Source organism: Astyanax mexicanus, chromosome 14, assembly GCF_023375975.1.
Source record: "Astyanax mexicanus isolate ESR-SI-001 chromosome 14, AstMex3_surface, whole genome shotgun sequence".
NCBI lineage: Eukaryota > Metazoa > Chordata > Actinopteri > Characiformes > Acestrorhamphidae > Astyanax > Astyanax mexicanus.
In genome coordinates this window covers 9,358,074-9,372,412 of record NC_064421.1, presented here as the reverse complement: position 1 = coordinate 9,372,412, position 14,339 = coordinate 9,358,074, and the positions used below count along the sequence as shown (strand labels likewise).

The 14,339-nt window shown below is 33.1% G+C and overlaps 2 protein-coding genes across 4 annotated transcripts in view; both read left to right on the top strand.

Moving 5' to 3' along the window:
- The window catches only part of kif6 (kinesin family member 6), a 130,382-nt gene extending 124,513 nt beyond the window's left edge, over nt 1–5,869 (top strand). For all 3 annotated transcript variants that reach the window (XM_049463498.1, XM_049463497.1, XM_049463495.1), the window contains exon 22: nt 3,261–5,869. In XM_049463498.1, the coding sequence (XP_049319455.1) occupies nt 3,261–3,277 (17 nt within the window). In that variant the 3' untranslated portion in view covers nt 3,278–5,869. The remainder of the gene's footprint in view (nt 1–3,260) is intronic.
- Nucleotides 5,870–6,240: 371 nt separating this feature from the next.
- LOC103040539 (potassium channel subfamily K member 16) lies at nt 6,241–13,882 on the top strand. The gene is made up of 5 exons (XM_007248490.4): nt 6,241–8,783; nt 8,885–8,999; nt 10,109–10,275; nt 10,441–10,618; nt 12,751–13,882. Exons 1-5 carry the CDS (start codon nt 8,571–8,573, stop codon nt 12,966–12,968), a joined length of 891 nt encoding a protein of 296 aa, XP_007248552.2. The 5' UTR covers nt 6,241–8,570; the 3' UTR covers nt 12,969–13,882.
- Nucleotides 13,883–14,339: the final 457 nt, after the last annotated feature.

The window sequence follows — 14,339 nt, the reverse complement described above, 5'->3', positions numbered from 1 at the left end:
ACACTTTATCCTTTGTCTGTCTTTTTTTTATTATTATTTGTTTGCTCTTTTTGTTCTGTTTTTTTTTCTGGGGTGTCTCAGTGTTTTCCTGTCTGCTTGTTTTCCTTACCATGTGATCTTTAGCACATGGCTCTGTTTTGTTCCTGTTTTGTCTTCTTCCTTGTCTTCTTCCTAGTCATTAGTGTTAACACCTGTCTTGTTTGTTACCCCGCCCTCTTGTTACTGCCCCAGGTGTTCCCAGTCCTCAGTGTGTGTGTGTGTTTGTTTCAATGTTCCTTGTCTAGTCTTTTGCATGCTTTATGTGCTTTTGTCAAATTTGTAAGTTTGTTTGTCCTCCTTGCATGTTCTTGGTTGTTTCTTCTTTTCTAAATCTACTTATCCTATGTAGTTTTCTTAGTCTTGTTTTTTTTTTTTTTTTTTTTTAATACAGATACAATCTTAGTCTTGTTTATGGGTTTTGCGTTATCCTTTCCGTATTTGTTTTCTGTTTACTTCCAGTCTCTCATCCCTGTCTGTGACCATTATAATTAAAAGAGTGATTTAAAACGTGGTGAGGGACTTCAGAAAACAACTAATTTAGATACTGTGAGCAAACATACAGTAATCAGCAGTAATGATTTCTCATTAATGAGTTGTCCGTTTTTTTAGCCCTCTTTTGGTATCACTTTATTTGGATTGTCCATTATTGATGCCTCATAGATGCTCAACTGACATTCAATTGCATTAAATTGAACTGAACTGTGAGATGAAAGTGAATGATTCTCTATTGAATGTAAATTAATTGACTAATTATATTAAAAAGGAGATACAAACTTTTTACAACTAACAGTGGTGGCTGGCAGTGTTAGGCCCTTAAACAACATTGTCTCATTTTTGTCTTTATTTTTCACTCTTATTCCTTTATAATTGCAGCAGTTTTTCCATGACTGTGACAAACATTGTAAAATAATTAAAATAAATTTAGTGAAATTAAAAATAAATAGTTAAATTTACATATACATCCCTCTAGTATGAAAACCCACATGAATCCACAGAGTATTATCTGCCAATTTTAATCTCTGTGATAGAAACCTGTAGATCACTGGAGTTGGAGTTTACACCCCTCTAGTGTTTAGAACATGTAAAAGCAAGTTGTGCACCATGTAAATCTATTTCTAAATCTATCTCTCTTAATTACATAAGAATAATAGAAACACTACTGTTTTTACAGCTCTATAAAAATAAGAGACCACTTCAGTTTCTGAATCAGTTTCTCTGATTTTGCTATTTATAGGTTTATGTTTGAGTAAAATGAACATTGTTGTTTTATTCTATAAACTACAGACAACATTTCTCCCAAATTCCAAATACAAATATTGTCATTTAGAGCATTTATTTGCAGAAAATGAGAAATGGCTGACATGACAAAAAAGACATGAAAAATAAAGCAAAGAAAACAAAGTTCATATTCATAACGTTTTAAGAGTTTAGAAATCAATATTTGGTGGAATAACCCTGGTTTTTATTCACAGTTTTCATGCATCTTGGCATGTTTTCCTCCACCAGTCTTACACACTGCTTTTGGATTTGAGCAGTTCAGTTTGGTTTGATGGCTTGTGATCATCCATCTTCCTCTTGATTATATTCCAGAGGTTTTCAATTTGGTAAAATCAAAGAAATTGTCTTTTGGTCTCTAATAATTTTTCCAAAACTGTATTTATAATATAATTAACTGATCTTTTACACACCTGAACACTGTGGTCTATACATATATTTTACTGACAGTGTGCAGATGAGCTTATATTTATAATAATATTTAAATAATTACATTTAATAGTTAGTTGATTATTAGTGTTGTTTAAGTAAGTTTGGTTGGTGTGTTGGAGGAGATTCATCACCATATTATATTGGTTTCTGTGGTTTAGATGATCATAGCAAGCATCTGTATGTGTGTAGGCTTGTGCTGGTCTGTTGAAGTGTGTGTGTGTGTGTGTGTGTGTGTATGAACAGATGGTGTTTGAAACACTTAGATGCTGGCATGGCTTTTTTCTCTGTTTGAGCAGTGTCAGTGGTGCAGAGTGTGTGTGTGTGTGTGTGTGTGAGTGTGTTTAGGAGCACTTCCTTCCTCCACTGTTTCCACTGCTGCTCTCCACCATGAACTCTCTTCACCTCTTACACACCTCCCGCGCGCTCTCACCACTCTTTCCACCGTTCTCTTTCTCTATCTGTTTTTTTTTCCAGGGTATTACTGAGCAACAGGTTGAGATTCAGAACTTCAGAACATTTTAGAAATGAGTGTTTAATGTACTCTGAGAGCACAACTGACTATTTTATGCAGTTAAAGGAGCAGTTCTTAAGATTTTGTATTTTAAATTGGATGCAATAGTGTTCCTGTTTGGGGAGAAATCAAATTTCATAGGAGTTTCATAAGAGTTAATTTCATAAACAGGATGTCTGGTAGGTCCTGGGACTTTTTTCTGGCAACAAGAGCTTTTGCTGGTTACCTGAGATACCTGATGCTGCTAATGATGCTGATACAATACCTACTGCGAAAACAGAGATATCAGAACCACAAACGTAGTCATTATCTGCTATTTTACACATCATTAAAGGGTAACACTTTACTTGGATGGTCCATTTTATGGCCTTGTTGATGCTCAACTGACATTCAACTAACACTGAATTGAATGTCCATTAAATTTAACTTAACCCTATGTTGAATGTAAATGATTAAAAATAGAACCTAACCCTACACCTAACCCTAACCTTAACCCTTAATCAACCATAAAATCTAACCCTACACCTAACCCTAACCTTAACCCTTAATCAACCATAAAATCTAACCCTAAACCTAACCCTAACCTTAACCATTAATCAACCTTAAAATCAAACCCTACACCTAACCCTAACCTTAACTCTTAATCAATCCTAAAATCAAACCCTACACCTAACCCTTATCCTAACCTTAACCTGAACTTAAAATCTAACCCTAAACCCAATCCTAAAATATTAAGATAAGCGTTTGGGTTAGAGTTGAATGTAGGGTTATATTCAATAGAAAATCATTTACTTTCACCTTTTAGTTCATTTGCATTTAATAGACATGTAGTTGAAGGTTAGTTGAATTTCAGTTGAGCATTAAAGAGGCCATCAAATGGACCATCCAAGTAAAGTGTTACCCATTAAAGTATACTAAAGAAACACAGAATTATAACTCATTGGATTACCCAGTCTTATTTGATTGTTAACTGTACTGTCCTTCTGTCTTATTTTTTTTTTAGGTCTGGCACCAAAATGAAGAGTTCAGAAAACAGGATAAACACAGTGTAGACAAACCTGAGGTTTGATTACACACTTCAAATGAATTTTCGTAATGACATGATGCTTACTGCATTGGAACTGTTTGGACTTTGGCACAGCCATAATGCAGGGGCTCTGATTGGTCCTGCATACTAAAGGTGGTGCCACTTTGATCTGAGGGTTGCTGGGTCAAATCCTGGATTATGCTACTTGCCATCATCAGCGGCCAGACTCTGAGCGAGCACAACTGGCCATGCTGTCTCTGGGTGGGTAGATGGCACTCTCTCCCCTCATCACTCCTACGGTGATGGCGGCTGCACTTTCTTCTGAGCGTGCTGGCTGCCTGGTAATGCTGCATCAGCAGTGGTTCGAAAAAGAGGCGGAGTCTGACTTTACATGTGTCCAGAGGAGGCTTGTGCTTGTCTTCACTCTCCTTGTGTTTGAGGCATTGCTAGTGATAGGGGGAGTAATTGACCTAGCAAAATTGGGGATAAAAATGGGATAGAAATATTAATAAAACGAGCATAATGGACCATGAATTAATGAGTAATTATTTTTAGTAACTTAAACATCTAAACTAGACTAAACTAAACTAAATTTAATAACAGATCTAAAGAGTTACTCTAATTTATAATACTGTTTGGAGTTAAACAAACACACATCTTTAAGTTAACAGACAAACCACAATTACTTAACATTCAAAATGTGGTGTACCTGAAATATTTAAGTTACAGTAATTAATGATTAAAGTAACTAAATAGGGCACACACCCAGTCTGCAAAAAGATTGTGACAGAAGCCAATGGAAAAGAAACTGCCAATGGTAACAGACTAAACTAACTCAGTTATTATACATTTGGTTTAACTCAGAGATCTCAGTTTAAATGTATATATGTGCCCACAAATGTTCATCTAACTCAAAATAGTTGAGTATTGTTTAGAAATATCAGATTTTAAGTTCAAACAACTTATGGGTTTACAGTGTAGGACTAGAAACTGGATCCAGGGTCCAGATTTAAAGACCTCTAGTTTATTACATTAAATCTGTTTCTTTAATGTCACAGTATTGAGTCTTCTAAGTGACGGATGGGCACAAAAAAACACAGGAGATACAGTATTACTTGAGTTTCTCTTTGCCTTTGAAATTGATGTTGGTTTTGCTATTTATAGATTTATGTTTATGAGTAAAATGAACATTATTGTTTTATTCTATAAACTACAGACAACATTTATCTCAAATTCCCCCAAAAATATTGACATTTAGAGCATTTATTTGCAGAAAATGAGAAATGGCTGAAAAAACAAAAAAGACGCAGATAATGCAAATAATGCAAAAAAATATTTGGTGGAATAACCCTGTTTTTTAATCACAGTTTTCATGCATCTTGGCATGTTCTCCTCCACCAGTCTTACACACTGCTTTTGGATAACTTTATGTCTTTACTCCTGGTGCAACAATTCAAGCAGTTCAGCTTGGTTTGATGGCTTGTGATCATCCATCTTCCTCTTGATTATATTCCAGAGGTTTTTAATGAGAAATCTTGTCATTTTTACATGGTCTCTTTATTCTTTTCCAAAGATTGTACTCTGTATTTTGCACAGTGCTGTATATTATGTGTTATTATAACATACATAGCTTAAACAGCCTGGCTTTAGCGTGCTGTCTCGCTGCCTAATGGAAGAGAAGGTTCCGGAAAGTGATGCTCGGATGTCTCCGCAGTCGGCCGTAGCCTAGCAGCAGCATAAATCACTGGTGCAGGCACTTATCCAACCTGAGCAAATGTTTTCACAAGCTATCACACTGCGCTAACTGGATCAGGTGTCTGTCACCCTGCCAAGACCCGGACCTGTTTACTCGAGTCATCAGGTCGTGGGTTTTATTTGTTTTTTTCTTTTATTTTATGAGCGTGTTGATCTATTGATCTTCTTTTCTATCTGCTGTGTATGAAAGTAATTCCCGTCTAATACAGGCACTTTCCGTGTCATTGTTATGTCAACTTGTTCCGTCATAAAACCCACCGCCTGCTGGGTCAGACTGTCAGCTTGTGACCAGCGATAGATGTGGCTTTTAACTGGTCCAGTGTCCTCTCCTGTTCGGCTAATTACTGTATGTCGTGTCTGAAACTGGACTCGGGAAAGATCCCACCAACTGACACCATTCTATCAGATTACTAACCAATCAATTAATCAATCAATCAACCAATTAAGCTTTATTTTAACTCTGAGGTGCAGTGCATTAAGGGTGACAATCATTTTCAATATGGTCAAGCGTTTATAATAAGCAGGGATTGAAAGAAAAAAATAAAATATAAAAAAAATATTTAAAGCAGCAGTCCCTAACATTTAAAATTGATTTTAAATTAAAAGCAGAAGTATTCCTAAAGTATACTCCTATTCCTAATGTCCTCACACAACCATCCCAGTTAAATTAATCTATATTAAAAGTACTCTTCCATATGTTCTGTGCAGTTACACGTTCTCACCATAGAGGTCCAAATCCCCAAAACTTACAGACTGCTACTTTAATCCCCTCAGATAAAAAAAACTATATAGGGAAAATATGCTAATTAAACACATGACAAAAAAAAAAATGAACATAACGAATATAAAATTAACGAATTAGAATGTAATCAGTAAAGTAAAAATAAGAAGGCAAAATACAAAGATTACGCTTAAGAAAATTGAGAGAAAACCAAAATAAAAAAACGAACAGTTTAATATATAAATAATATAATAAAGTAATAAAACATAAATAATAAAATATTATTTTATTATATAAGTACTAGGATTTAATTAGTAAAGTAAAATAAGGTAAAATACAAATATTAAGTAAAAACAATTAAGAGAAACTAAAATTAAATAACTATTAAATATACGAATGATATCATAAAATAGTAAAACATAAATAATAAAAATATTAAGTACTAGGTTTTAATTAGTAAAGTAAAATAAGGTAAAATACAAAGAAAATTAATTAATTAAATAAAACTAAAATGAAAAACGAACTATTAAACTAAATATACAAATAATATAATAAATTATTAAAACAAATAATACAAATATTATGTACTAATGAAAGTAAATCATTCAAAATAAACAAAGAAAAAGTAAATAACATGTAAAATGAATAATTCCTAAAACTTCAGTGGCAAAATGCTGAATTATACCAAAGCTGCTTTAAATAAACTCCTCCCACAAAGACTGAATAGAGCAGTACTAACTATCCTCAGACCAGCACAATTATGAAGCACCTTCTGCATTTAAAACTGATATTATAATGTATTATCCAGTGAAATGTGATAGATAGACAATGTATAAATCTAAAGTTTGGGTAAATGTGATCGTTTAAGAAATATAAAGAAGAGTTGACCATTTCCTCTCACAAAATAAAACCGTGGTTTGCATTTCTCTGACTGTATTTGTTTGAAAGATAAGCAGCAGAAACAGCATTTGCATCGGAGAGCACTTGGCTGGGGATCACAGTCACAGAGTCAGTCTGCACGGGGAGGATTTCTCTACTTATTATGTAACATTTTGACATTTTGTACATTTGTGGCATTTACACCCTGTGCCCTTCATATCAGATATTCTACACAAAATAATATCTGTTCACATTAGATACTGTATATTAAGATTTAGCTTCTGTGAGTGTTTGGGTATATTAAGATATAGTGACATTAGAATCTGGCCGTCATGCAACTTACAACAACAGAACTGTGGAATTTGTGATACATCAAGTGTTTTGTACACTTACATTGTAACAGTATTTGTTTGTATTGTCGGCTGTATTAAATTGTGTGTTGTTATGTGACCCAACCCACCTTAATTTCACAAGGGTACCATCAATAGACCTTCAATACTTTTCGTCCATATAGTGAATTATCCCAGATTATTATTATTTTTTTATCAATCAATCAACCTTTATTTTCACTCGGGAGTACTAATATTATAATTGAGGGTGACCCTCATTTACAATGTTGCCAAAGATTTACAGTATAAAAGGTTTTGAAATTCATTTGACAAGAAATTAGAAATAACAAAGAATAAAATAGTAAAAAAAAAATAAATACTAATTTTAAATCAACATTTAAAATATACGAATAAAATAAATATATGTAAAATAGAAAATTCTAAAAGACCATAAAAAACTAATTGACACATAAAAAGTAAAGAACTTATAAAATATAAAATAAAAAAGATGATAGCAAAAGTAAAATAAAATTATACGAATTATACGAAATGATAAAATAAATAATAAAGAACTAAGAACATAATAATCAAAATATAAAACATTAGAATAAAAAAGTTATAATAAATAATGATTAAATATTAATAAAATAAATGTAAAAAATAAAATTAAAGCAGGGCTTTCTCGTAGTGTTTAGAAACTAAAAGTTTTAAATGATGTTTAAAATGTATTTTTATGTATTTACATTATAAACATTGATGTAAATGATGATGTATTTCTGTGCTTTTCTTTACATTAAGGTTCTGACAGTTAATAGGTTTGTTATGCTCAGCCCATAATTAAGGCAGTAACAATAAGGAGTTTTTTTTCTTTACTCTGGAACAGTTTTGGTCTTCCCGGGAATAACAGCAGCAGCAGCAGCAGAGCGCTCATTAATCACTCAGCCACTAATGCTGTGCGCTCCAATGACCTGCAGCATCAGATCAAACATTAACCAATGTTCTGCTGACATGGTGGCTCTCCTGCGTTTTTATTAGTGATAAATGAGCTTGTGTGAGACGGTTCCTGCTCCGTATTATGGGATTCATGCTCAGGCGTTGTCAAAGGAACCAGTGACACACACACACACACATACACACACGTCCACACGGATCCATCACACATCTGTTTCATCTCAGTCTGACCAATCAGAGCGATGAAAAAGCTCAGAGCACTGTGGTCCTTCTCCTCCATCTATTTCTGGAGCTGGTCTATTGCGAGACTTCTGATTACTTGAAAGCATAAATATGTATTAGAGCAAGTTTAGGTGTTTTAGAGGTTTAAATTTACCTCAGTAGAGCTGATTATGACTTATAAAGTAGTTTATTTATTTAATATCTAATCATTTTTTGTGCTAAACATTAAAATGGTCAGTTTTTTTTTCTATAGATAGTAACTAGTAGCTGTAAGGAGTGTATCAGCATCAGTAGACGTCTTTCACTCCTTCAGTTCTTCACTCCTTCAGTTCTTCATCAGCTTCAGCTCTGTCCAGCAGGGTCTCTCTCCGGAGCTGTCCAGCCCCCTGTGTGCTCTCTAAGCCCCCTCTCTCATGCTTGCGGGCACACATGGCTCAGCTCCGGGTTACGGGCGCAAAGTTCAGCTGGACCACCCTGCTCGCCCTCTCCCACTTCATCTACCTGCTGCTGGGGGCCACCGTGTTCCAGCACCTGGAGCGAGAGGCCGAGAGCAACAACCGCAACAACTTCCAGCTGGAGAAGCTCTACTTCCTCGCCAACTACAGCTGCCTGGACGGTCCGGCCCTGGAGAAGTTTGTGAAGGTCATTATAGTGATCTAATGTAGTGTAACAGTTTTGCTCATGTGTCTGAGATGTGTTATTTTGTGACGTTCATTCTGAATCTGGTTTCTCTTTTGCTGCAGGTGATTTTAGATGCCTGGGAAAATGGGGTGAATCCTTCAGGAAACTCCACTAATCCCAGTAACTGGGACTTCGGCAGTTCCTTCTTCTTCGCAGGGACAGTAGTCACCACCATAGGCAAGTCTTATGTGTGAAATCTGATATATCTATATCTCTACACAGGTAAAAATTCTAAGATGTCTCATTGTGTTGGAATACTTAAGATTACTTTCAAATATTTCATTTATTTTAAATCATTTGATGTTGGTAAAGAGTCTGTTGTCACTGACAAATCATTTTGCTTGTTTCAGACAGTATTTAAACAAACATCTGTATTTATCACAGAAAAGCTAAATTAGCTATAGCATTTATGTATTATTATTAATATGTTATAGATGTTTTATATTTTAGATATGTTTTCACTTACATTTTTTTTGTTTTGTTTTATTTATTTATGTTTTAATGCAATGACTAAATAAAGGACCAATAGAAATTATCAGAATTGCCTATATCTCCCTCCGGTAAAGTAGCTGTTTTGGAGATACATGTTTTTCCCTGGACAGCAGTGATATATATATATATATATATATATATATATATATATATATATATATATATATATATATATATATATATAGTTATATAGTTAAAGCTATAACTATATATATGTATGTATATATATATATATATATATATATATATATATATATAGTATGTATAATACATAGTATTATATTCTATATAATTGTGACTATCAGTACTAGCTTTGGATCCTCTTAGTGAATGATTAAGCACTTTTGTAAGTAGCTTTTAATAAAAAAAAAATACAAAATGCCGTTAATATAATTTAAATGTAGATTCAGTAATAGACACAGTAAACTGATGAGTATAGGTAATAGGTATAGTAATATGTACATTAATGGATATAGTAGTATGTACAGTGATAGATATAGTAATGTATACAGTTATGGTGGAAATAGTAATATGTACACTAATAAATAAAGTAATATGTATAGTAATATCTACAGAAATATATATATATATATATATATATATATATATATATATATATATATATATATATATATATATATAGTAATATGTACAGTAAAATATGTAGTAATATGTACAGTAATAGGAACAGTAACTGTTTATGCTCAGTAATAATGTATTTAGGTGTAGGTTATTCAGGGAGGTGTGCAGTTTGTGATGATAATTAATGTAGATATTGTTTATTTGTGTGAAAGGCTATGGGAATCTCTCCCCCGCCACCTTCCAGGGGCAGGTGTTCTGTGTGTTTTACGCTCTATGTGGAATACCCCTCAACCTGGCCTTCCTCAACCAGCTCAGCAAGTGCCTGGCCTTCCACCTGGGACGCCTGGAGCACAACATGGTCTCCATGGTGCCTCGTAAGGTACAGCTGTTGTCACTGTCGTAGCATAAAGAAAGGCTAGAAAGACACAAGTGGAAATAATTTAGTAATATACAATACTTGGTAACATTATACCATTATGTAATGAATATGAAAGACGTTGGAACTATATAAAGAGCTGTCTATCTCCTACACTGTGTTCATCAGTCTATTCATCAGTGTATGGAGGTGTTGGCGGTGGTTGTGTTCCTGCTGATGGGCAGCGTGCTCTTCCTCATCTTCCCCCCGATCATCTTCAGCTATGTGGAGGGCTGGTCCTACGGAGAGGGATTCTACTACACCTTCATCACACTCAGCACCATCGGGTTTGGAGACTTTGTGGTTGGTGAGTCACGTTTCCTTTTTGATATCCTGAAAATTGACCAAACCAAACATATCTTAATATCTTAATGCAACATATTGATAAAAACAAGATTTTTTAATATATTGCTACTTTTTTTCTAAAATATCATATGTCCAAAATTAAGGGCCTGAAGAAGATAAAAAATAAGGCACTTGTACAAAATAAAAACATGATTTTAAAAGATCAGTACAGTTATGAAGCACCTTCTGCACTTGAAGCTGATATTGTAGTGAATAATCCAGGGGAATATTACAGATAGACAATACTTTCAATACTTTTTGTCCATGTAGTGAATTATCCCAAAAATAAAAATATAATTTATCAATCAATTAACCTTTATTTTCACTCGGGAATACATTTAGGGTGGACCCGTATTTACAATGTTGCCAAGCATTTACAGTATAAAAGGGACTGAAAACATTTAACAAAAAAAAAATAAAATAATAAGGAATAAAATAGTAAAAGCAAAAATAAATGCTCATTTTAAATCAATATTTAAAATGTATGAATACAATATATATGTAAAATAGAAAATTCTAAAACACCATAAAACTAATTGACACTTAAAAATTTATAAGAATTTATAAAATTAAAAAAAGAGAAAGATGACAGTAAAAGTAAAGTAAAATAATAAGAATGATAAAACGATAAAAATATCAAATGTATAATAATAAACTAAGAACATAAGAATCAAAATATAAAACATAAGAATAAAAAATAAAAAGTAATCATAAAAAAATTTAAATAAATGAAATAAATAAAAAAATAAAATAAGTAGAAAAAGATAAACTAATAAAAAAAACTAAGAGGCTTTCTGGTGGTGTTTAGAAACTAAAAGTTCAAAATGATGCTTAAAATGTATGACATTATATTTAGAATGTATGTATTAACATTAATAACATTGAAATGATGATGTACTTCTATGCTTTTCTTTCTATATAAGTTCTGACAGTTAATAGGTTTATTATGCTCAGCCTATAATTAAGGCAGTAACAGTAAGTAGTTTTTACTCTGGAACAGTCCCTGTCTTCCCATATTGTTGGATATAAATATATTAATATTATATGTCAACAACTGCAAAGTTACAGAGGAAAAAACAAAAACCTTTTTTTAACTTTTAATGAAATGCATTGTATTCCGAGCCATTTTGAAGCATTTCTATTGGTCAAATTCATCATGATATTTTGATACAATGCAAAGAACAACTACCAGATTCACATTACATCAGAAAGTGACTTGAAAGTTGAAAAAAGATGAATTTATGAGATTTTTGTGGGACAGTGCCAGTATATTAATTAAGCAATAACACACTTGAGGTTTGTGAAATAATATGTAATATTAGCACTGCTGTGCTGCGGTTGTAGATCACCACATCAGTGCCAATATTACATGTTATATCATAAACCTTGAGTGTATTATTGTGATTATACCACAGTTCCATTATCGCTGTTTATCGAAAGATTTTTAAGAGTTAAAGAGGGTGAGAAAATACGTGATCTGTTTGGTTATGAACACTCTGTGAGTTGAAATGGTTCCATTGCAGCTCTGTTTGTAGCTGCGCTGTTTGGCTTGTAAGCGCTGCATCGTTACCTGTATGTGGCGGAGTGATGCATAAGGAGAGCTTCGGTTACAGTGCATTACCAGCAGATAAGGGCACTCATAGAATGCCTTTCAGCCAATCACATTGCAGGGTCTGAACTAACTGTGGTATAATGTAAGGGTTCAAGGGTTCAAAATTTGTGATCTCACGATCCAGTTTACACCCAAGAGCTGTTGTTAAAATAGATAAATATAGATAAAATAAGATAGCAAAATAAAAGAACACAATTAAAATAGAATAGAACAAAATAGATAGGATAAATACACAAAAACGTTTTGCTATAGCAGCATAATAATGTGAATTTTTTTTTAAGATTCTATTCCAGATTGTTTTAGAATATTTCTAAAGCACTGTGTAAAAAACTAATAAATAAATTAATAAAGAAAATAATTGATTATAAAAATAATACAAAAATAAAGAAACTGTGGTATAAATAAGGTGTATATAATAAGACTACTAATATAAAATCTGTGTAAAAAGATGTTTTTAAATCAGGAGTGTTGCTCTGTATCAGGTAACGGTCAGGACAGGCAGAATGTGTCGGTGTACCGCAGCCTGACGGCCGTGTGGATCATCTTCGCCCTGGCCTGGCTCGCTCTTCTCCTCAACATGGGCGCCAGGATCGTGGAGCATTTCCTGGGCCTGAGAAAGCCGCCCGTCTCCACGGACGAGGAGAGACCTTCATCCAGGAAGCAGGAGGAGAGTCTGAGTCAGAGAGCCATCCAGCAATGAACTCAAAAAACCCAGGGGGCTCGGGAAACCAGCGGCTTCATTATTGTACTGTTTTTGGCACACAATATGCACAGTGTACAGTATATTCATATTCTAGATGTTATACATCAACTTTGTAAGATGTTTAAAGTTGTGAATATTTGCTCTATCCTTGTAGATCAGATTGTTTCTGTGTATTATTATTTTTTTTTTTTGCTCCAAAAATATCACTATTACCCCTAGTGAAAAAAATTAAATTAAAATATACTAAGCATTATTATGCTATATGTATATATATTAAGTGCTAATAGCCACATTATTAATCAGTATATTTAAAGAGTGGTAAAATAGAACAACATTTTTTTCTTACTTATTATACTTTAATTGTATTAAAGTAGTACAGTTAAGTAGTACTTAACTGTACTAAAGTGGAACTATTTTAAATATACTTAAATAAGAAATATTTAAATATACTACTTAATGTATATAACCCCATATTTTAAATATGCATACAGTATACAGTAATTATAATAAATTAATGAGTATTACATCTGTATCCCTATTATACACCAGGTATATATTAGAAATGTACTAAGAATTGATGTTAAATATATGTGATCTTTTGCATTAGAGTAGAGAGACATTGTTCGTGTCTTTTGTAAATAGCACACTTCTAATACATACTTTGCTGGGTATAAAAATATATTTTAATATACTGTACTACATTTTTTAGCGTGTTACAAATTAACTTTAACTTTGATAAATATAGTAATTTAATTTACTTTCTAAAAAAGTTGAAACATGATACATTGTACTTTAAGTGAACTTTTGAAGAAGGTGTATTTATACTGAGACTAAATTAACAACAGCTACACTCACACTTTTTTTTTAGATTTTATTTTATAAAAAAATGTAAAACAATGTTTGGTTTTTATTCCAGTTTTATTCCCAATTATGTGCTACTTTGTGTTGGTTTATCACTTAAAATCTCTGTAAAATTATGTTTAAATTTGTGGTTGTAAAGCGAAGCGATGTGAAAAAGTTCAAGGGGTATGAATACTTTTGCAAGCCACCGTACATCACTTCTGCTCTCTTAACTCAAACCATGTTACAGGTGAGAGGATGCTTTTTGGCTAATAGCAGTGTAGAATACAGTGGAATACATAGACGTGTGTGTGTGTGTTTGTGTGTGTACAGTGTGTGTGTGTGTGTGTGTGTGTGCACAGTGTGTTTGTCACTAGTGCATTATGCATTTGCATTCATGACCTGTGCTGTATTCCCTATGAGCTCTGACATTTGCATCGTCTTGTTGTTTGTTAAAGGACTTGAGTTAGAAGCTGGAAGATGACGTTAACCTCAAGTCAGGTCAGCTGAAAATCATAAAGTAACTGA